The following is a 24,790-nucleotide window of genomic DNA, read 5'->3' on the forward strand; positions in this document are numbered from 1 at the left end:
TTACAACTAATGGGCAAGGTAACTTCAATGTTTAACTTACTGTTAGAAACAACCATTTATAACAAAGTGAGTTTTCACTTTGAAATCAAACAGCAAGTAAGCATTCATTCAGTTTGATTTTGGACATCTGTGAATAAACTCTAAACGTAAACAAAAAGAATGCAGTTTATTTTCATTTTAAAGCTGATTTTAAAATCTCTCTACCTTCTAGTTTGATGGAACCTACCATAATGCCTTTTTTAAAAAAATTAATGATGAACAGGAATCTTTGACAAGGAAGGGCTGGACTAAAGAGAGAGGATGCTGTTGCCATGGTAACAGCAGTCCAGCATAAACATCTTAGATCTCTTCTGTTTATCATGTGTTTTAGGGCAATTCAAGCTGCTGGAACAAGACCGAGATATAAAGGAGCCAGTGCAATATTTCAACAGTGTGGAGGAGGTGGCTAAGGCATTTCCTGAACGCGTGTACGTCATGGAGGATATCACATTCAACGTGAAGGTAGCTCTTGAAGCACCAAATATTTACATTCACTAAAGATAATTTAACTTTCAAGTCTGGATGTACACAGTAAGTGTTCATCTGTGTCTCCCAGGAGAGTTTCACCTTCCTAATGGGTTAGTGGCAGTAGCCAAAAACCCCGTATATTGTAGCTGCCCTGACTCCCTGACTGCTTCTGTATTTATTAGCATTATCTTTTGTTAGAATTTAAAACTGATATCTGAGTTCAAAACTGTAGCTGTTGAGGCAGATAAGTGATATTTTTTTTTAAATTTGGACTTCATTTCCTAATATGTATCAGTGTTTAGCCAGATCTCCACTTCTGGGAGCAAAAGGGATATGATGAAACTAAAGAATACCAAGCACTTATTTTAAAAAGAAAGAAAGAAAAAAATACAGAGAAAGAATAGGTGTCTAAGCATTGCTTGAAGTCAGCATGTATTCATTCCATTTTTTGCGGACTATCTATTTCACTATACACAAAGAAAACTGATGTCGCCCAGAGAAAAGCTATATAGTGTTTGCTGTGCTCCATTTGTTCTGCATTCTTAAAGGGACAGTACAGTCCCCGTCCAGATGTTGAGCGAGGTTCTTTGACTAGCCTTGCTGCTGAAGAGGGACTGACCAGAGAAGCAAGCCACCAACCAGGCCCATCGTGTTGCCTGCAAATCCTCTACGTTTTCTCCAGCAATACCCACAGTTATAAAACACTTTAGAAAGTGTTCACATTGAAGGGGTTTTCTCCTTAATGTCATTTCAGCCCAAAGTCCACCTAAATCACATTCTCGGAACATTTCAAGGTTTAGCGGGGCAAGATTCCTGTTTCTTAGAAATCCACTCTATGTGAAAAACAGACTACATGGTGTGTTGTTGGCCCAAGAATGCAGCAGTGTCTTTGTGGATGAGTCACTCCACCCACACTCTTCAGGAAAGGGAGGAGATGTCCAGAACAGCCCCTTATTGGAGAAATGGTTCTGCCCATTTCATTGTCTAAGCTAAGTCATTTCTTCTTCCAGTTCTCAAATACAGCTGCTTTGGTCTACGCTCTTTTAGTTTTATTATTAAGATGAGTGAGATTTTATATTTTGTAAAAATCTTTACTAAGTAAATTATGCTTACATACAAAAATATTTATCATTTTTAACTTTTTCAGTGGCCCTAGTATATGAGCGGTCAAGACAGCTTGCATTTGTTTACAGTGAAAACTTGTGCAAACATGTTCATTTTTAAACATACCTAGACTCATTGGTCAGAAGTTAAATCCTATTCCTTTAGTGTTTTGATGTGATTTAAATTTCTCCCTAAAACATATTTAGAATTCTCTAAATGAAAAAAAGAAGTTTTTTTTAGAAAGGAAAGTTAGTAGTTTTAAACTCCTTTCTAGAAAAATATTTCATTTGCTAATAATAAGAAATCAAATGTAAATTTTAAAGTGATTTTTAAAGATTTTCTCCAGTATTAAAATGCAGCATTTCCATCTTTGGTCACATATTGCTCATGTATACTGTTTTTTAAAAATGCCTTTAGCAACTTTTCTTGGTGAATTTGTATTAAATCAGGAATGACTGAGAGGATAATACTGAAATTTATACATTTTGTTAGAGTTCTTTTTTAAATATAGAGTACCATGACTGAATGTATTTATTAAAATGTGTTTGATAGAGAATATCATTTAAGAGTTCAAAGGCACAGTTAAGTGTGTGAAATGTGAGCTTATAGCATCCATAAAACTAATTGGATTTGGGTTGGGTTCCGTGCTGTGCAAACATAAATATTTAATATTTCTAGTCTGTTACTTAGGGAGTTTTAAGGTGCCATCACCTCTAGCTTGCATGAGTCATTTATTCAATTCTGTTCAAAGAAGGATTGTTATTGGAACCTCAGGAAATTTACATAAAGATATACACAAAAGGTTTTGTGCTTAGTGATAAACACACAAGTAAATAAATAAACTAAGGATAGTTATCGAAAAGTTTGTCTGGATACTACCTGGACCAAAAATAAAGGCTGGAAGTCATGGTCTTCTTTAATTAAAAATAGACTGGATTAAGCCAGGGCATGGTGGCTCATGCCTATAATCCCAGCACTTTGGGAAGCTGAGGCAGTTGGATCACCTGAGGTCAGAAGTTCGAGACGAGCCTGACCAACGTGAAACTCCATCTCTACTAAAAATACAAAAATTAGCTGGGCTGGTGGCGCACACCTGTAATCCCAGCTACTTGTGGGGGTGCTGAGACAGGAGAATCGCTTGAACCCAAGAGGCAGGGATTGCGGGGAGCTGAGATCGCACCACTGCACTTCAGCCTGGGTGACTGAGTGAGACTCTGTCTCAAGAAAAAAAAAAGACTGGATTATTGTCTGTGTGAGAACTAAGAACTAAGCAGGGGAGGAGTTAAAGAAATGGGATTTTGGTTATTCTCATGGAGAAGGTAGGAAAAAATTAAAAACAATACTCTTTACTCATAAATGTAGCTATTATCCAAGAAGCAGTTTTTTAAAGAAAGATTTCAAACCTCCTTAGAAGATTTCACCCTCTGTCCTCTACTTCAGATACAGCATAAATTAAACCAAAAGGATAAACCACTGAGAAAAGCACTTGCAGTTAAAAATTGATAGTTATCTGGCATCATGATAGTCAAAAGACATAATTATTATTAGAAATAAATATACATATGTATTTTGATATATGTATTTACAAGTCCAAACTGAAATTAATCATAATGAGAATATAAAATAAAGCAAAAGTATTGAAAGAATGGGAACTCTAGTTCTGGGTTTCTTCCCAAACTGTAGCAAAATTTAAACTTCAAATTTTAAATGTACTGGCGAATACTAGTACTATTTATACATTTGTTTAAAAATGAAACGTTATTTTTAATTTGGAACTAAAATTTGTCTTTAAAAGATACCTTGATGTGTTGAAAACTACCTGCTTGATTGCCCCCATCATTGATTAACTGCATGAAATGAATTCATATGTAATAAGTGTTTAATTCTTTAACCAGCACATATATTTTGAGCACCTACTATATGCCCAGCACTACTCCAGGCACTGGGGCTGAATGGTGAATATGCAAGTCCCTCACTGCATGGAAATTAGTCTAGTAGGGGAGGTAGAAGATAAATACATAAACAAGCATTAATACTATCTCCAAGTGGAGATACCAAGAATCAGTTGGATCTGCAGGCCAGGAGCTTAGATAATAGGCTCAGAATATATAGCTGGGACTCATCATCTTCTGGAAGACATTTGAAGCCACGGGTCTAGTTGATTTTACCTATACCAGTGGTTCTCAACCAGGAATGACTTTGTCCCTCAGGGGACATTGGCAGTGTCTGTACACAGTTTTGATTGTCATGACTGCGGGGTGGAGGATGTTACTGTTATCTAGTGGGTAGAAGGTGGGGTTGCTGCTAAACGTTCTGTGATGCACAGGACAGGCTCTCATAACAAAGGATTATCCAACCCAAAATGTCAGTAGTGCCAAGGTTGAGAAGCATTAACCTACGGGACAAGATTAAAAGGAGAAGAGCTCTGAGGACTGAGCCCTGGAGTACCCCAGCAGTTAGGGGTCTAGAAGAGAAGACTGGATGGGATAGCAGTGAGGTAGGAGGATGGCTGGGAGCATATCGTGTCCCAGAAGCCAAGATTCAAGAAGGAATGAGCAACTGTGTCAAATGCTACTTAGTAATTGAATTAGATGAGGACTGAGAACTAACCATAAAATTTAGCAAAATGTGAAGGTCATTGGTGGCCTTGATAGGAAGCAAATAATAATCAGCTCTGAGACTGGAAAGTGAGTTAACCAGGACAGTACAGTGGGGTGGTCCTAGAGTTTTGTCAAGGTAAGTTTCAAGTGAGATTACTCAGCACCACCCTTTCTTTCTTGCAGCCATTTTCAGCTCCCTCGATGCAGGTATAGAGTAGAAAAGGAGCTGAGTTTAATCAGAGTTGAGGTTCTCCCAGTGAATATAGCAGAGATCAGAAAAGATGTTGATGGAGTGTTCCCTAGAGTGAGTGACAGGTCGCACTGAGCCATGGAATCCTCACTGGGGGCTGGGTGCAGTGGCTCATGCTTGCAGTCCCAGCATTTTGGGAGGCCAAGGCAGATGGATCACTTGAGGTCAGGAGTTCGAGACCTGCCTGGCCAATATGGTGAAACCCAGTCTCTACTAAAAATACAAAAATTAGTTGGGCGTGGTGGTGCCCGCCTGTAATCCCAGTTACTCGGGAGGCTGAGGCAGGAGAATTACTTGAACCTGGGTGGCAGAGGTTGCAGTGAGCCGAGATTGCACCACTGTACTCCAGCCTGGGTGACAGAGTGAGACTCCATCTCAAAAAACAACAAAAAAAGAAGAATCGCTACTGGCTAACCAAGTGTGAATAGAAGTGTAGCCCCAATGAAAATTGGACTTATGAGATAGATATGTTTGAGAAAATGAGATGCGAAATAGGAGGTGGTGGTAGAGTATAAAACTCTTGAAATTTAACTTTAGGCAGTGAGGTCAGTAATGACAGGAGTAGCTCTATTTTCCAATCTAAGTTGTCCATTTGAGTGAGCAGCTGAGGTAGTAGAAACAGAAAATGGAGATGAGAGAGTCAAGAAAATAAAAGGCTATGTGGGCAGGATACCTCTCACTGATCATTTGTTTATATCTCCTCTAATCCCTGCAAAGCTAAAGGAATTCCATGTTTTGGGAATAGCAGTCACCTGTCTCTTTCACATTTTTTTTCTTTATCCATCTGGTTTTTAGTTTTCAGGGTAAGAATACTGTTTTTGTTTACTTGCTTTCCTGCATATTTGTGGGGTTTTTTTTTTTAACTGTAATAGGCTTTTTCTCTCTTATCTCTCTTCGTTTTTTCATTAACCACCTTTCTTCTCATGTTTACTTCCAAAGTCAGAAAATGTCCTCTTTCTGAGTTGCCCATTCCAACTGAAGGCTCATACCCCTCCTTTTAATAATAAAAACAGCTGCACTAACAATTTTCAAGCCATATATTTTTCTCCAAGCAGGCCACCATGATCTAAAGAGTGAGTTGGACTATGTAGTGGCTCAGGCTCTGAACTCAGAGCTGAGTTCAGAACCCTGCCCTAGGCATTGACTCTGACCATGGGTGGGTCACACAACCTGAGCCCACAGTGTCTTCACCTACAAAATGGAACTGATACTACCCACCTCATAGATTTGTCATCAGAATTAAGTAAAGTAATGCACTCAAGTACTTTGCAAATGTCTAATAAGGGGGCTGGCAAGCTAGTCTGTGGGCAAACTGCCTGTTTTTGTAAATAAAGTTTTATTGGAACAAAGCCATGTCCATGTGTTTATGTATTGTCTATGGCTGCTTTTATGCCAACAGCACAATTAAGTAGTTGCAGCGGAGACTATATGCACAGGACAGGCTCTCATAACAAAGGATTATCCAACCCAAAATATATAGATATATATATCTATATAGCCTATAGAGCCTAAAATTATTGCTATCTTGACCTGTAAGGTAAGGTTTGCCAATCCTTGGTTCAGAACATAAAATCATAAAAAGTTTAGTTTCACATTTAAAAAATTCCCACCACAGATTAAGATTATTTCACTTACTCCTTCTGTTTCTTTTCTTTTCTTTTTCTTTTTTTTTTTTTTTTTTTTTTTTTTGGGAGACAGAGTCTCACTCTGTCACCCAGGCTGGAGTGCAATGGTGTGATCTCAGCTCACTGCAACCTCCACCTCCCAGGTCCAAGTGATTCTCCTGCCTCAGCCTCCCGAGTAGCTCGGACTATAGGTGTGCGCCACCATTCCTGGCTAATTTTTGTATTTTTATTGGAGACGGGGTTTCGCCATGTCGGCCAGGCTAGTCTTGAACTGACCTCAAGTGATCCACCCTCCTTGGCCTCCCAAAGTACTGGGATTACAGGGGTGAGCCACTGTGCCTGGCCTCTTTTCTCTTATCCCTCCTCTCCCCTTCCTTCCTCTCCCTCCCTCTTTCTCTGTTTCTTTTTTTCACCTCTCTTATTTCTCTCTCTCTCTCTCTCTCTCTCTCTCTCTCCCTCTTTCTTTTTTTTAAGAAACATGCTTTGTCACTCAGGCTGGAGTACAGTGGCGCTCTCATAGCTCATTGCAGCCTCAAACTCCTGGGCACAAGTGATCCTCCTGCTTCAGCCTCCTAAATAGCTAGGACTACAGGCATGCACCACTACACTTGGCTGATTTTTAAAATTTTTCTGTAGAGATGAACATCTCACAATGTTGCCCAGGCTGGTCTTGAATCCCTGGCCTCAAGCAATCTTCCCGCCTCAGCCTCCCAAAATACTGAGATTACAGGCATGAGCCACCATGCCTGGCCTGCTTACTCTTTATGTAATACTTTCTCCCTAGTGACTTACTGTTAACAACTCAGTACATAGTAGCTGTTCTTTGTTGTGGTTTCGAAATACCCCTTCACTTCAAATACTTTTTTGGAGACCTTACTACACTACTAACTACTGAATTATTTTAAATGTCTTCCAGCCTTTCAAACTCAGCCCAATAAAGATGAGAAAATTTACCCCGCCTGCATTTCCTGCCATCAAAATAATGACTAACCAATTAAGTTTTAATTTAAGTTCTATCTTTACTGTGACAGTTATAGAGAGAGGGTGAAAAGGGTGGCCTTCGATTTGGCACTGGGTCCGAGGCATCCTGTCTTCACTGATGTAATCCAGAAGCTTTCTACATTAAAATTACGACTCTCAAGTCTGAGAGCCCAAATACCCTAATCTGGATACTATAATGTTGCTATTTTAGCTCCAGCTAGCTAGTGAGAGCCATACTTTCAGCTGTTCCAGCATAGATTTCCCCAGAGGCAAAGTAACAAGTTTACATTGTCTCCATTAGAGAAAGTTACCCCCTCAGGAATGTGAAGTTCAGTCAGATGTGGTATACAGTCGCTGCCTCTGCCTGCCTCGACCTCTTCAGAACCACTTCCGTACTGTGTGCATCGTCTGGCCAGGAGCTGAGGTGACAGCCCTGTCACCAGCATATCAGCTTCTGATTAACTGCTTTGGTACCTGCTGTGGGCTGGGGTGTCAGTGCCTAGCAGCAGAGCCACTGTGATGTGGGGAGAAGGATTTCAGCGGTACCTTTTCTTTGGATATTGATAAAGTGATGCTGTGATACACGTATACAGTGTGGAATGGTTGAATCAAGCTAATTAACATTTCCATCACCTCTCAATACTTATTTTCCCCCATTCTACCTGGAACATGTACCCTTTGACCAGCATCTTCCCATTCTCCCCACTCTCCAGCCTCTCACAGCCACCATTCTCTCTGTATCTATGAGTGTGATGTTTTTAGTTTCCACATATAAATGAGACCTTGTGGTATTTGTCTTTCTGTGCCTGGCTTATTTTGCTTAGCATAATACCCTCCAGGTTCATTCATGTTGCCACAGATAACATGATTTTCCTCCTTTTTAAAGCTGAATGGTATTCCATTGTGTATGTATACCCAGAGGTGCCTCTTTTTAATTGGAGAAAACATAAGTTTCAGAGAACTTAAGTGAAAAAACTAGAGTCTTGCAATACTAAGAAACGTGACCAAGAGTAAAATAATAAAATACTATATAAATTATCCAACAGGACTAGGAAGTTTACAGACTTTGAGTTGTTATAATCATCACATTTGAGATCTGGAAAGGCCCTTCCACGTTGCCTAATCATACTTCTTTTAGCAGATATGAAAACTGAGAAACAGCTGTGTTAGCTGACTTCATTGATTCATGTGAAGCCACAAAATGACTCAGCAGCAAAGCCCAACATAGAAACCAGGTCTCCTAATACAATCCAGTCACCTCTCTGCTCCATCACACTCTGTGGATTTGAGATAAGGCCCAAGATTGTGATCAGAATGTACTTTCACTTTGACACAATAGCTTGTACAGTTTAATTTATTGTCCTTTTTAAAAAATACAAACATGTTCAATCATTATGGCATGTAGTGCAGTATAACCAAAATCCTGTCATTTGTATTTCTGAAACATTTATGGTCTGACACACAGGATTTGGCAGCTTTTATGAATGTTATACATGTACCTTTTTATATCTTATTAATAGTAAAGTATGATGCCAGTATTTAAAAAATAAAATCTTGGAGCTTATATGAACAAAAGTTCTCTGAAATAGGAATTTGAAGGAAAGACTCTTCCAGTGAACAGTTTGCAGACCGTGGAGAGATAGCCTTCAGTGTAAAATGAAGATGCAATTTCAGAGAACAAAGGAAGGGTCCCGGGTTTTATAGCAACAGTGCCCACTCAAGTTCTCAGTCAGATCCATATAGCAAATGAAGGATTGAAACACAATTAGTTAGTGCTGCTGAGCCCTGATTGCCTGAGGCTGGTGAGTTCTAATTGGTTGGTTCGCATTAGCTCTGAAAGTCCCAAAGTTGAATGGAAGCATGGGTTTTCCAGGAGCTCAGAGCACATGTGTGACCTCCAGTCAGCAAATGGTTGGTTGGCTGTCTTTTAAATTTAGACCCGGTTAGCCATTCAGGATCCATCTTAGAGGATTGGCTCTTTCATGTTCACATTTGTTCACACTTATTTTGATCTTTTCACTCTATCAATATCAATGTAGTTTCTGATAATTTAAACATCACATGTCAGAATGAACTCCTTCAAACTCCATAAGGTCTTAACCCACAATTTTTAGAGTGCTAACCAGTATTAATAAAACAGCCAGACCAGAGGTTGGGGTCTTATATTGTTGCTTGAAGCAGTGTTAAAGATACACCGACATGACTAAAATGCATTGCTGAATAAAGAAGCACAGATTTTAAAGTTTAATATGATTAATGCAACTTGATACCAAACTCTGAATGTCTTCCAAGACTTCCAAGTTACTGAAAAGCAGCCAATATATTTTCTAAAGTCGTAGATTTGATGCAATCCATGTGCCTTTTATTTTAACATATTAGTTACACTTTTAAAAGTTGCCATCTGAAAAAGTGCTGAAAAAATGAAGACTTTTCACTTCTGCTGACCAGTTAGACTGTGCCTTCTCTTTGGGGGGGCGGGGGGGAGACGGAGTTTCACTCTTGTTGCCCAGGCTGGAGTGCAGTGGTGCAATCTCAACTCACCACAACCTCTGTCTCCCGGGTTCAAGCAATTCTCCTGCCTCAGCCTCCCGAGTAGCTGGGATTACCGGCATGCACCACCATGCCTGGCTAATTTTGTATTTTTAGTAGAGACAGGGTTTCTCCATGTTGGTCAGGCTAGTCTCAAACTCCCGATCTCAAGTGATCTGCCTGCCTTGACCTCCCAAAGTGCTGGGATTACAGGTGTGAGCCACTGCGCCCTGCCTATGTTACTTTCTTTATTCATTTTAGCAGAAAAAACTACAGACTGGGCCGCTTGTGATTCTACTCTTGTTATAACTACTTATGCTCTGCCATCCTCCTGGTCATTTTTTGTCTTTGAAAACACAAAAATAGTTTATTAGTAGACTTTGCTCTGCGTACATGGGCCATCCTGTGGTTGTCCTGTAAAATCATACAAGCTAGTAGTACTGAAACATTTAGTATTCTTCGGGGTTTTTTGTTTTGTTTCCAGAGTGTAGTTCAGTTGTAACTCACCATTCCTTGTTTAAAATGTGATTCTTAGTTTCCATCTCAAGAATTCAGAAAAAGAATCATGCGTTTTAAGTTAATAATAATGTCAGAGAGACCATCTTTTCCTGTGATTTTTCAAAATGGGTAAGAATTACTTGCTCCAGCATTTTCTACCTACTCTCTGGAGTCTTTAGGGCATGAGTAGTTCTAACTAGCCAGTTTTTGGAGTAACTGTGAATGTTAACAGAATTTTGTCCAAAATGACTATAATTTCCTTTCAGTATTTTATAATACATTTTCTACTATCTTAAAGACAGTACTTGAACAAAATTTAAACTTGCCACTGTCTCCGGTTTTATAATTGATGAAAGCACTCAGCCCCACTTGAGATGAGTATAACTTTTGCCTTTATATGTAAAGACCATCAGCCCTGAGAATTTGATATTTTATGGTCTCATAATTTAATTTTTTTAAATTTTTTTGTTTAAAAACCTTGAAAGGTTTGTTGTCTTGTTTGCCTCTTGTGTCTTTTTCAGAATATCTTTCTTAACAGTCCCTATTTTTAGTTTAATTTTTCACTTCAGTTTTGCTAAGGCTGTACATTGGCAATCATGTTTAGTGGAGTTTTAGGAATCAGTACACTGATTTAAGGACCTCACAGGCTTTCACCATAAGCCCTAACGTCAACAACATCCCATCGTTTTGGTTAGCTCGCTGCCTCGTTCTTGGCTATGGTCCAGAGAGGTCAGAAATTACTGATTCCTGCGCAACCTGAATTTCGTCAGATGTGAAAAGGGATATTTAAAATGAAAATGGAATGTATTTAGATATAGCCACTTTTTATTTTCCAGTTTTTCAAAATTATATGTTTCCTTTAGGGTGAGTCAGATGTCATTATTTTCAAGATCCATTCAGAATGATAAATTGGATACAATTGCGAGGTTAATTATTTCAATGTTTGAAGATAGCTGTGCTTTTTTTGTCATCTGAGATTTTGGGCCCTCTGAAAAACTACCAGTTGGCAAGCCCTCTGCTGTGGCATCACAAATGAAACCTTTGCCATTGTACTTGTCATTCTTGCCCTATTTTGTGTTAAAAAAAAAAAAAAATATATATATATATATATATATATATATATAAAACCCCTAGGATTAACATTTATCTTAACTCTTAATGCAATTTTCTTTCATTTGCTGTCATTTTCCTAAAATAAAGAGTAATGAAAATTTAATTTGGGAAGACATAACATAATACTAATCAAATATTGTCTATATAACCTATATATCAATCAGATCATTCCTGATTTTATCTTATGAGTTGGAATTTTAACCTCTTACATGTTTGAACAATTGTTATTAGAACAATTGTTAGAGAACAGATTTCCTATTGCCAGAACCTTCAGAGAGAGAGAGAGAGAATGTGTGCATGTCCACAAGCTTAAAATTTTACGTCAGTGTTTTAAAATGTTTCTTGACCATGGGATATTAATTCTGAGCGGCATTATGAGCAGTAAAAAGTAAAACCCTGATAGTTTCCTGGATTAGACCTATTAGAGTTGTTTAGATAACACACTTCGAATTACTTCCTCTCAGGAAACACTGAAACTGGAAATGTTAACCAGACACACATACGGAAGCACTTAGACAGAATGCATTGTTTCTTTTGCTATTAAAAAAAGAGGAAAGAAATTATGCAAATAAATTACATCTGTAGAAACCTGAGGAGACGATTTGGCTCTACTGCTAAGGAAAGAGAAGTTATTTATGAGATTTTTCATCTGTCACTGGCAGTGACCACAAAATTTGGTCAGTATGTTAGTTTTATAATTTATTCAGGGCTAATTGTTAGCATTAATAATGACTTCAGAGTTGGAAGCATGGGATTGCAGATTGTTCTCACGTATGTGACGCATTTTTATGTATGAGAGTAGGAGTAAGTTACTTAAGAAGTACACACCTACACGAAAATGTAGACAAAACTGTTGAATGTGCCCAGATAGTGACATTTAGTAAGGATAACTTTGATCTGCTTATTCTGTATGTGTACTGTCTGATATGAGTCTCAAAAACTGGTGAACATTATCTTTCAGTTCATTTGCTGTGCAGTACTTCACTAGACTTATTTCTTAATTCTGGAAGGTGTATGTTTATAAAGATAAATTAGGAAAAATTTAGTAAATATTGATTTAAACAGATAGAAACGTATTTTTTAGTTTGCAGATCCCTGTCTGCATCTTCATCCCTGTCTCCATCCCTGTCTCCATCTTTATTCAAATGGGTGACTCGCCAAGTTTTTCACAAAGTTCTAATAAAAAGGAAGTATAACAGTGCAGCTGAGAGTTTTGCAGACTAGACTATTCTAAAATGGTATATTTTGAATTATTTCCGTATGTTCACATCCTTTGGGATATAATTGTAATGATATTTCAGGCTCTATTCTGGCATTAAGTTTTATTCTGGGATAACATAGTCAATAAAAACATGAACAGTATTCAGTACAGAGAGAAGGATAATGCTTGGAAGTAGTGGTTTGGGCTTGAACACAGTAGGAAACAAAAACTTAGAAATCCATGTGAAAATACAGAGATGTGAAAGGCAATGTGAAACAATTTAAAGAAGTAAAATGGTTTGTTAATAAAAATAATAGGGTAACGATGGCCTCCATTTATTGAGAGCCTACCATGTGCCAAGCACTGTAAGCATTTGTTTACATACATTCACTTAGCCTGCAAAATAGATGGTGGTGTTCCATTTTATAGGTGAGGAACCTAAGGCTCAAAAAACTAAAAGCATTTTGTCTGTGGTCACTACACTGTAAAGGCAAGATTCAAACTCAGCTTGTAGTTTAGCTAATAGTATTGTACCTGTCAGTTTCCAAAGGCCATGGTTCTTTTCATCCATCTATACCCAGTATCAGCAAACTTTTACTGTAAAGGAACAGAGAGCGTGTATTTTAGAGTTTGCAAGCTGTACAGTCACTGTTGCAGCTACTCAGCACTGCCATCATAGCATATAAACAGCTATAGACTATTTATAAATGAATGGGTGTGGCAGTGTCCCAATAAAACTTTATTTACAGAACCAAGTCGTGGGCTAGGTTTGGACTGTGGGTAGTAGTTTACTGACCTTTGATCTATATTTTTATAAGTTTAACTAGATGCTGGTTGCAAGTAAAAGCCTTAGGGATAAACCAAAAGCTAAAATTGATAGCAGATGATTCTTGGTGACCTAAGTCAAGAGATAAAATAACTGAAACCAGGACCCAGGCAAAGCAGCCTGTTCCTCTAGTCACAGCCACTTGGGAGGCTGAGGCAGGAGGATCACTTGAGCCCAGAAATTGAAATACAGCTTGAGCAGCATAGCAAGACCCAGTCTCTTTAAAAAAAAAAAAAAAAAAAAAAAAAAAAGCTGAGAAAAAAATAATAATAATAACTGAAAACTTGAAACTGCAGGTCCTGTGGAAAAGGAAAGCCCTTGTATGTGTCAAGCACTGTCATTTACACATGATATATTAGCTCTAAACAAACAAAAACCCTAAGCTATATTCTTCAAAACTGTCAAAGCCTTAGAAACAAAGCCAAGAAATTCACAGATCAGAGGACTAGAGGCGATGTAGTATCCTGGCTTGATCCTGGGATATCAAAATGACACTCATGGGAAAAAACTGGTGAAATCCAAATAAAACTTGTACTTTATGTAACAGTATTGTACTAATGTAAATTTCTTAGTTTTGATAAACATGCCATGGTCACATAAGATGTTAACAGAAGCTAAGTAAAGGGTATACAGGAACTTTCTGTACTGCCTTTGTAACTTTTCTGCAAATCTGAAATTATTCCAAATAAAAAGCCGCCCGGGCGCGGTGACTCATTCCTATAATCCCAGCACTTTGGGAGGCTGAGGCGGGCGGATCACAAGGTCAGGAGTTCAAGACCACCCTAGCCAATATGGTGAGACCCTATCTCTACTAAAAATACAAAAATTAGCTGAGCATGGTGGCACGTGCCTGTAGTCACAGCTGCTTGGGAAGCTGAGGCAGGAGAATCACATGAGCCAAGGAGGTGGAAGTTGCAGTGAGCCAAGATCACACCATTGCACTCTAGCCTGGGCGACAGAGCGAAACTCCATCACAAAAAAAAAAAAAAAAAAAAGGTAAAATTTATTTAACTTCCTAGGCTTGAATTTAGATCCCTAGCATCTATGTTAGAACCAGATGAATACTGAAGTACTAAAAGTAAACACAGTTAGGTTGAGATCTTGTTTAAAAAATAATAGCAATACTTATCTGAATCATCCAAAATGGACTCTAAGCCTTAGCAGCATATATTCCCGTTAAAACAATATTGTGCTGTCATTTCTGTACTTATAATGTCTCCTACAGAGAAATTCACTTCACTATGGAAACAACAAAGCTGTTTGTTTTTTACAGTACTAATGTTGATTGACAAATTATTTGTTCCAAAGATTAAAATTATACAGAGATGACCTAGAATAGAAGGTAAGAAATTATTTACAAAGGTTGCTTTTCCTAGTTTTCTAAACACATATTGCTGATCGCCACTCAGTATGTGGTATGAATATTGTCAGTTACTTTACCCAGACATTTTTATTAACGTGAGAAAAAAATTCAAGCTTAGGTTTAATGTAAGCCTGATACCAAAACCTGATAAAACATGCATAGTAAAACTGTAGGCCAGTCTTATCTGTGACAAAGATGACCACATCATAGATCAGGTACTATCAGAGAATTATACAATATTGTCTTAAGTGTACTATGATCATGTAGAGATTATTTCAAGCATGTAGAATTATTTAAATATTTGGGAATCTATTATATCATCAGTGTATTAGAGAAGTGAAAAATGAACATATGGGCCAGGCATGGTGGCTCACTCCTGTAATCCCAGCTACTCAGGAGGCTGAGGCAGTAGAATTGCTTGAACCCAGGAGGCAGAGGTTGCAGTGAGCCAAGATCATGCCACTGCACTCCAGCCTGTGTGACAGAGCAAGACTCCATCTCAAAAACAAAACAACAACAACAACAAAAATAAACATATGACCATCTTAATTGGATATAGAATCAACATTTTATTAAAACTTTTAAAAATTTTATTTGTAGAAACTTTTAGAAAACTAGTATTGGAAAGACATTACTTACATGATTAAGAATATCTTAAACAAACTTCTCATATTTTTATATTAAAACACTGACAATATTCTCATTAAAATCTGAAACACTAAAATGCTCACTGTCACCACCACCACTCTGTTATGAGAGAGAATGGATGAAAATTGAAAGGATAAGGATAAATTTTTCATCATTTGTGTAAGATATAATCACCTAATCCCAAGAGAAGTAACTGAAAAAAAGAACTATTACAGTAAGACACTGGACATGCAGAATAGCAGTAAAACGTATTCAACAACTATGACTCAACAGCAGTGTCCAGGGGTTGGTAATGCAGGCAGAATTAAATACTAATAAGGGAAATAAAAGATCTGAATAAATGATGAGAATTATGTGCCTCTTTGGAAATGCTATTACAATGATGTCACTTCTTGCCAAAACACCATGTAGATTTAATGTACTACAATAAAATTATCATTACAAACCATAGACAAAATGATTCTAAAGTTTATGTGGAAAAGCCACATTTTTCAACCTTTCATTTTTAAATTATTTCAGTTCTAAAGAATTGTTGCAAGAATAAAAAGAGGACACCCTATCACTTTACCCAGATTCACCAACTTTTGTCTTTTTAGCACATTTGTTTTACCCGCTTCCCCAGTCTCCACCCATATACACATACACACATGCGTAATATAACTTACCTTTTTCTGAATGCATTATGTCCCCTACCCCTTAATACATTAGTGTATATTTCCTAAGAATAAGGGTTTTTTCTTATGTAAACACAGTATATTCAGGAACATTAGCAGTGATAACAATACTTTTATTTATAGTCCTGATTCCAAGTTGGCCGGATGTCCCAAAAGTGTACTTTATTGCTTTACTTTTCACTTCTCTTTATTTCATGTTAATCTGGAACAGTTATTCAGCCTTTCTTTGTCTTTTCTGGCATGGACATTTTGTTAAGAATATATACCAGGTATTTTATAGAATATTTCTCAGTTTGGGTTTGTCTGATATTTCCTCATGATGAGATTTCCATAATAGTTTTGGCTAGAATGGTACATAAGCAAGGTCATGAACTTCTCAGGAAGTCACATTCAGAGGTAGAGGATGTCAGTATGCCTCTCTTTGGTGATACTAAATTTGATAACCTGGTCAAGGTACTGTCCAAGGTATATTCTCCACTGTATAGTTACTTTTCTCCCCTTGCAGTGATTAAGCATTCTGGGAAAAGACACTAAGACCATGCATATAACCTCCTTAATCAAACTCCTATAAATTTGGCATCTATTGATGATTCTTATATAAAATGATTTTTTACTATAATAAAGTTATAATAGTAGAAAGTATAATAGTAATAAATAATGAAGTAAATAATAAGTTGCAAAATTATGATTTTCCAGTCTTCCTTGTTTGTCATCTTTTTGCTATCAGCATGGACTTAGGTGTTCCTGTTTATTCAATAGATTATAATTCATTGTGGTCTTTATTTATTGTGATGCTCAAATTGTCCCAGATTTTAGCAGTAGGAGCTCATTTAGGCTGGTTGCTGTGTCTTTTTGGCATGTTCTCATCATCTTATGAGCACCTTACTTTCTGGCACGACAAAATGTTCCAAGCACACCTTGTACCATTTCTGCCCTACCCTTGGAATTCATAATTTCTCCAGGGACCCCTGGTTCGTTTTAGTGGGGAACGATTTGGGCGGTTTCTGGTTGCTTGGAAAGGAAAAAACTAAGATATACGTTTGTGTGTCTGTGTGTGTGTGTGTTTGTGTGTGTGTGTTTATGTGTGTCTGTGTGTGTTTGTGTGTGTGTGTTTATGTGTGTCTGTGTGTATAACTGCTGAAAAGTGTGAGTTAATATGGATACCTCTAATTTCAATCCAAACCCCAAGGAGTTCTGTCTTGCCTTTCCTGCTCTTCATTCCATGTTTCTGTCTCTCCTTCCAAAATGAAATCTCTGTACTCCCAAGACATCAATATATTTACCCATTCATTCAATCTTACAATACACATACATTTGATTCAGAGTTGTTCTACCCTTATCCCTATGAAAAACAAATCTACCAAAAGGATCAGAGTATTTATTGGTGTTTTTTCCCTACTGGCATTATATGGTCAAAGTGTATTAGTCCGTTCTCACACTTCTATAAAGAACTGCTCAAGATTGGGTAATTTATAAAGGAAACAGATTTAATTGACTTACAGTTCTGCATGGCTGGGGAGGCCTCCGGAAACTTACACTCATGGAGAAAGGTACCTCTTCACAGGGTGACAGGAGAAAGAATGAGTGCCCAGCAATGTGGCAAGCCCCTTATAAAACCATGATATTGGCCGGGCACGGTGGCTCAAGCCTGTAATCCCAGCACTTTGGGAGGCCGAGACGGGCGGATCACTAGGTCAGGAGATGGAGACCATCCTGGCTAACACGGTGAAACCCCGTCTCTACTAAAAAATACAAAAAACTAGCCGGGCGAGGTGGCGGGCGCCTGTAGTCCCAGCTACTCAGGAGGCTGAGACAGGAGAATGGCCCGAACCCGGGAGGCGGAGCTTGCAGTGAGCTGAGATCCGGCCACTGCACTCCAGCCTGGGCGACAGAGCGAGACTCCGTCTCAAAAAAAAAATAAAAAAAAATAAGAAATAAAACCATGATATCTCGTGAGAACTCACTATCATGAGAACTCACTCGCACGAGAACAGCTTGGAGGAAACCGCCCCCATGATTCAATTATCTTCACCTGGATTATTACAAGTCAAGGTGAGATTTAGTTAGGGTCACAACCAAACCATATCAGACAGCATTCCAAAGCTACTTGGATTATTTCTCTTTCCCCAGAGTGGTTATTTTGTTGATTTAAAAAACAGTTGAATTTTGCATTTGTTTCCATTTGCACTCAGTTTTAAAATAACTTAAATTTACAAGAAAAAAAACCACCAAAAAGTGGGTGAAGGATATGAACAAACACTTCTCAAAAGAAGGCATTTATGCGGCCAACAAACATAAGAAAAAAAAAGCTCATCATCACTGGTCATTAGAGAAATGCAAATAAAAACCACAATGAGATACCATCTCACGCCAGTTAGAATGGCAGTCATTTAAAAGTCAGGAAACAACAGATGCTGGAAAGGGTGTGGAGAAATAGGAACGCTTTTACACTGTTGGTGGGAGTGTAAATTAGCTCAAACATTGTGGAAGACAGTGTGGCGATTACTCAAGGATCTAGAAACAGAAATACCATTGGACCCAGCAATCCCTTTACTGGATATATACCCAAAGGATTATAAATCATTCTACTATAAAGGGAGATTTATTTTGCAGCACTGTTCACAATAGCAAAAACTTGGAACCAACCCAAATGCCCATCAGTGATAGACTGGATAAATGCGGCACATATATACCATGGAATACTATGCAGCCACAAAAAAGGATGAGTTCATGTCCTTTGCAGAGACATGGATGAAGCTGGAAACCATCATTCTCAGCAAATTAACACAGGAACAGAAAACCAAACACTGCATGTCCTCACTCATAAGTGGGAGTTAACAATGAGATCACATGGACACAAGGGAGAACATCACACACCGGGGCCTGTTGGAGGGGGGTGTCTAAGGGAGAGAAGATAACATTAGGAGAAATACTTAATGTAGATGATGGGTTGATGGGTGCCACAAACCACCATGAAACACATGTATACCTATGTAACAAACCTGAACATTCTGTACACATATCCCAGAACTTACAATTAAAAAAAAATTCTTGTTGACCTAATTTTTAAAATATGTAGCACATTAGCATACATCCTTGAAGTCAAAACTCTGTGGCAAGGTATACTCAGAAAGGTTTCATTTCCTCCCTTGTCCCTAGCTCCAGTAAGTAACCAGTTACATTGTTTTCTGTTTTTCCTTGTGCTTGTTTTTGTTTTTGTTTTGTAACAAAAATAGAAAATGTATATACTAATTTTTCCTTTCTTCTTAAACAAAAAAAAAAGTATACTGTATAAACTTTTTTTGCACTTTGCTTTTTTTTATTTAACAATATATTCTTGAAAGTAATTTCATATCCATTCCTTGGATTCATTATTCTCATTGTCTTTTGCATAGTACCAGGAAGTGTGTGTACCATAGTTTATTCAGTCAGCCTCCTATATTTGAGCATTTAGATGAGTTCCAATATTTTGCAAAGACAAATAATGCTGCAATGAATAACCTTATACATGTGTACTTTCATATTGTTGGAGGAATATCTTCAGGGTAAATTCCTAGATGTAGATTGCTGGATGGAGGGATAAATGCATATGTCATTTGGCTTGATATTGCCAAATTCCCCACCACACAGGTTGTATCATGCTGTATTCTCACCAGCTATGGACAAGGATCCTTTTTACCCCATAGCCTTACCAACTGAGTGTGATGTCAAGCTTCTGAATTTTTAATCAATGTGTTAGGTGAGAAATGGTATCTTAGTATAATTTTAATTGGCATTTCTCTTATAAGGAGAGAAGTTCAACATATTTTCATAGGTTTGAAAGCTATTGTACGTCTTGTTAGTTAATTAATTTTTCATATATTTTGCCTATTTTTCTACAACATTTTTGTTTTTGTTTTTGTTTTTTTCTTTTTTTCTTTTTTTTCAGACAGAGTCTCGCTTTGTCACCCAGTCTGCAATAATGCAGTGGCGCAATCTCAGCTCACTGCAGTCTCCGCATCCTAGGTTCAAGCAATTCTCCTGCCTCAGCCTCCCAAGTAGCTGGGACTACAGTCGCGTGCCACCATGCCCTGCTAATTTTTTTGTATTTTTAATAGAGACAGGTTTCACTGCATTAGCCAGGATGTTCTCAGGTCCTTACTTTTAAGAAGCTACTTGTATATTAGAGATATTAGCTCTTTATCTGTGATATGTTTTGCAAATATTTCAGTCTGTCCTTTGACTTTTAACTTTATTTCTCTTGTTTTCTGCCATCCACATACTTTTTGAGTCAGAATAAACACAATTCAGGGCTTCTGTTATCAGATCTGAAAATGTAAGATGAAGACAAATTAAAAACAATATAGTTAAAGTGGGAAAATAGAAAGGTCACTAAGATAAATGGCCCCCAAATAAATGCAAATATGGGTATATATTTGAATGTATTTTATGAACTTAGTATATAATACTTTATATATTTTACATTTATGATACAAAAGTATATAATATTAGTATACAATAAAAGTGACGCTTCAAATTAGTGATGAAAGGGATGGCTATTTAGGAAGTGTACTCAACACTCAGTTAATTTACACACACACACACACACACACACACACACACACACACATGCAAACCTACCTTAAATAATCCACCAGAGTAAATAGAGTTACGTTCCCTGTTGGGTTCGGATTTAAAAAAAAATAGAGCTACATAGCAAAGTATTAAAAGAAAACACTGGCAATTATACCAGCGTTTCTCAACCTCAGCACCACTGAGATTTTTGCACTGGCTAATTCTTTGCTGTGGGGAGCTGTCCTGAGCATTATAGCATATTGAGCAGCTTCCCTGGCCTCTATCCACTAGATGCAAACAGCAGCTTCCCCAGTCGTGGCAATCAAAACTGTCTCCAAACATTGCCCCCTAGTGGGTACAATCACTCCTGGTTCAGAATCATGAATCTGTATCATCTTGGCTAGAAACATAGCACCCAAGAATGAAATCACAAAGGAAATTTTGAAAATATTGACTACATTTTAAAAAAGACAACTTTAATAGTTAAGCTATAAAATTGCCATTCAAACAACAAATGGAAAAATGCATAGCATAAATTACATTTTCATTTACATAAAAAGTAATCAGTAAGAGATCTAAATAATTAGATAAATACTGAAAAATGAATATACCAATAAATATATTTAAAATAAAAAAATTAATTCAGCATGGATGCTTTATCTCTCATACTGGTAAACATGAAATAAACTTCAGTATGAGTATAGGGAGTCATAATTTCATAAAGTGATAAAAGTATAAATAAGTATAACATTGATGAAAACACAGTGGGCAGTGCATATTAGACCTTTCAAATATATGCATATTAGCCAGGGGTGGTGGCTCACACCTTAGTCTCAGCTACTCGGGAGGCTGAGGTGGAAGGATTCCTTAAGCTTGGGAGGTCAAGGCTGTAGTGAGCTATGATCATGCCACTGCACTCCAGCCTGGGCAGCAAGACCTTGTCTTCAAAAACAAAACAAAACCAAAAAACAAATATATGCATAGCTTTTGTCCCTGCAGTTTTTCTGGTACTTTATCCTAAGGAAATAATTGAGCTGTAAAAAAGTTCATTGCAGTACTATTTATAATTGCTAGACATTGGAAAAAATCCATCTATATTTTTATTTTAGAGTAGGGAGCTAGTCAAATAATGCACATTCATACAAAATGGAATACATTAGGTTAGTATTACTATTGATGAAGTATATGCCCTGGGGAAATGGATACAGTTAGAAACTCAGGTAACAGAATTGTGTATATATGTATCTGTTTGTATCTCTGAGATAGATGAATCAATTCTATTTCTTTTTTCTATTTATATTTGACAGATTATCTTTAGTGATAAGATAGCATAGAAGGTCTTCATTTTTATATTTGTATTTTTAAATATTTCTTCCAATTAAATAATGGATGTATAATTTTTTAAAAATGGAGAAATACCACATTTTTAAGTTTTTATCTCAATTTCAAATTTTAAAAATTTAGTAAAATTTTAAAAAGTAAAATTTTAAATTTAAATAATAGAAAACAAGGAATTTTCTACATCAGCCTTCATGAAAACATTTATAACTAAAAAAGAAAAAAAATTACAATGTCCCTGTTAGTATCCATATGATAGACTACTCTGCATATATAAAGAAAAGAGATGTTTATAAAATTCTAGACTAATATCATCTTGAACAAATAGTAGTTATTGTTAACCACATAAGTATAATAAAAATAAAACCAAGTGTCTAAATTTAGTATTAAAGAAAAGCACAGCATTTTCATCTGTGTATGTATTTGTGTGGGTCTTAATAGGAAGTTCTTCTTTGCATGAGTAGATCAAAGGAAATGAACCTAAAATGTGCTTTATTATATTGTAGGTTGCTTCAGGTGAATGCAATGAAGACACTGAAGTTTACAACATCACCCTGTGTACTGGGGATGAACTCACTCTAATGGGGCAAGCAGAAATCCTTTATGCAAAGACATTCAAGGAAAAGTCACGACTCAACACAATCTTCAAAAAGATTGGGAAGCTCAATTCCATCAGCAAGCTGGGAAAAGGCAAAATGCCATGCCTCATTTGCATGAATCACCGGACCAACGAAAGCATTAGCCTTCCATTCCAGTGCAAGGGCAGGTTTAGCACCCGAAGTCCCCTGGAACTTCAGATGCAAGAGGGCGAACACACCATCCGCAACATTGTGGAGAAGACCAGGCTTCCTGTGAATGTGACTGTGCCAAGCCCTCCACCGAGAAACCCATACGACCTCCACTTCATCCGTGAGGGGCACCGCTATAAGTTTGTGAACATCCAGACCAAGACGGTGGTGGTTTGCTGTGTGCTGCGGAACAACAAGATCCTCCCCATGCACTTTCCTTTGCACTTGACTGTCCCCAAGTTCAGCCTCCCAGAACACCTGGTGAAGGGAGAGGGATGGCCCGAAACCCTGGTCCATCACTGGCTAGGTATCTGCCAAGAACAGTTCGACATCGATGAGTATTCACGGGCTGTCCGTGATGTGAAAACCGACTGGAATGAGGACTGCAAGAGCCCCAAGAAGGGCCGGTGCTCTGGCCACAACCACGTGCCCAACTCCCTCAGCTACGCCCGCGATGAGCTCACTCAGTCCTTCCACCGACTCTCGGTCTGTGTGTATGGCAACAATCTCCATGGCAACAGCGAGGTGAACCTTCATGGTTGCAGGGACCTGGGGGGAGACTGGGCCCCCTTTCCTCATGACATCCTGCCCTACCAGGACTCTGGAGATAGTGGGAGTGACTACCTTTTCCCAGAAGCTAGTGAAGAATCAACAGGCCTCCCGGGAAAGTCAGAACTTCCCTATGAAGAGCTGTGGCTGGAGGAAGGCAAGCCCAGCCATCAGCCTCTCACTCGCTCCCTAAGCGAGAAGAGCAGATGTGATCAGTTTAGAGGTTCTGTCCGATCTAAATGTGCAACTTCTCCTCTTCCCATCCCTGGGACTCTGGGAGCAGCAATGAAATCTTCAGATACTTCCCTACCTCCACCTCCAGTGCCTCCCAAATCTGAAGCCGTAAGTCGTTTCTGTTTTTGAATGAGGTGCCAGTCTTACTGTCTCCCTGCTCCGTCATCCACTACTTTATTTTCTTCAAACTCCCCAACTGAAGATTATCAGAGTGAGCAAATTTGTTTAGTTTGGAGTGAGATATACATGCTAGCTTGATTATTTTGACCAGTTAGAAATTACAGTTTTACTCTATGTGTAATGAGAACCTCTTGGAGAGTTTTTAACAGTAGAGTTTTAAACATGACTTTTGCTGCTGCCCGGAGAATGGATTATAGGGAGGAGAGAGTGGAAGGTGGGAGGCAGAGAAGAGGCGACTGCGGTAACGTAGGTGTGAGGTGGTGAGGCCCTAAACCGCGGCAGCTGGTAGTGGCTGGCAGAGAGGGATGACTGCTTCAGACTGTTTCACAGGTAAACCCAACAATATTTACTTGTGAATTGGATGTTGGGCATGAAAGAAAGAGAGCAATCAAAGAAAACGCCTAGATTTTTAACCTGGGCAACAGAATGGATATTATTGTCATTTACTGTGATGGGGAAGACTGAAGGAGGAGTAAATTTATTTGGTGGTGGGAGGGGAAGCAGAGGAAAATCAAGAGGCAGCAGCCTCACTTACAACTCTCTCCTATACCCCTGAAGTTACTTTGAGATCAAAGCATAGTGGATGTGCTAATGTATACACACACACCCCCCCCCCCCACAGAACCAGGTGCCAGGGCAGTTCTATTTAACACCTTAAACGTAACTCATTCAGAGCTTGATTTTAATGTAAAACTAAAATTTTGGTACAGTTCTGTTTAGAACAAAAGAAAGGGCCCTCTATTTTGACCATGTTCTTCGACTGACAGCCACTCTGAACCTTTGCTATTCATTTTTAATCATTGAATTTCGTTATCCCTGAGGGAGAAAGGGCTACAGGTACTAAGTGTAATTTTATTAATTTATTTGACAATATCTGTTACAGTGGCTTCCTTTTTTCTATCTCTAGAAGAATCCTTTTTAAAAGAATTATATGAATCCCAATATATAGAAGAGTTCAAATCAAAACCTATCTGACTGAAGCACATATTGTGGGGAAGCGGTCTTCCTTGGGTCCCTGCCCACTCTGCCCCTACCAGGTGATCTTAGGATACCTTTCTAGAACCCTGGGGCTGTGCAGAACCCGGTTTTTTAAAACTATGGAATTACTAGGCTAGATGCTAGAAATACAGGCATCAAGAAAACCTGGACTCTAGCCCCTCGCACTTCTCAGTTTTACAGGGAAGGTAACAGATGAAAAGAAATGACTGTTATACAAGTTAAAAGGTGA

The 24,790-nt window shown here is 38.1% G+C and overlaps 1 protein-coding gene across 4 annotated transcripts in view; it reads left to right on the top strand.

The window, feature by feature from the left end:
• The window catches only part of GAREM1 (GRB2 associated regulator of MAPK1 subtype 1), a 200,152-nt gene that overhangs the window by 154,285 nt on the left and 21,077 nt on the right, over positions 1–24,790 (top strand). For 2 of the 4 annotated variants that reach the window (XM_015121785.3, XM_015121787.3), the window contains exons 3-4: positions 371–501; positions 22,318–23,490. In XM_015121785.3, coding sequence (XP_014977271.2) covers positions 371–501; positions 22,318–23,490 — 1,304 coding nt within the window. The remainder of the gene's footprint in view (positions 1–370; positions 502–22,317; positions 23,491–24,790) is intronic. The other 2 variants (XM_077975060.1, XM_077975061.1) reach the window with 1 other exon arrangement.

Source organism: Macaca mulatta, chromosome 18, assembly GCF_049350105.2.
Source record: "Macaca mulatta isolate MMU2019108-1 chromosome 18, T2T-MMU8v2.0, whole genome shotgun sequence".
NCBI lineage: Eukaryota > Metazoa > Chordata > Mammalia > Primates > Cercopithecidae > Macaca > Macaca mulatta.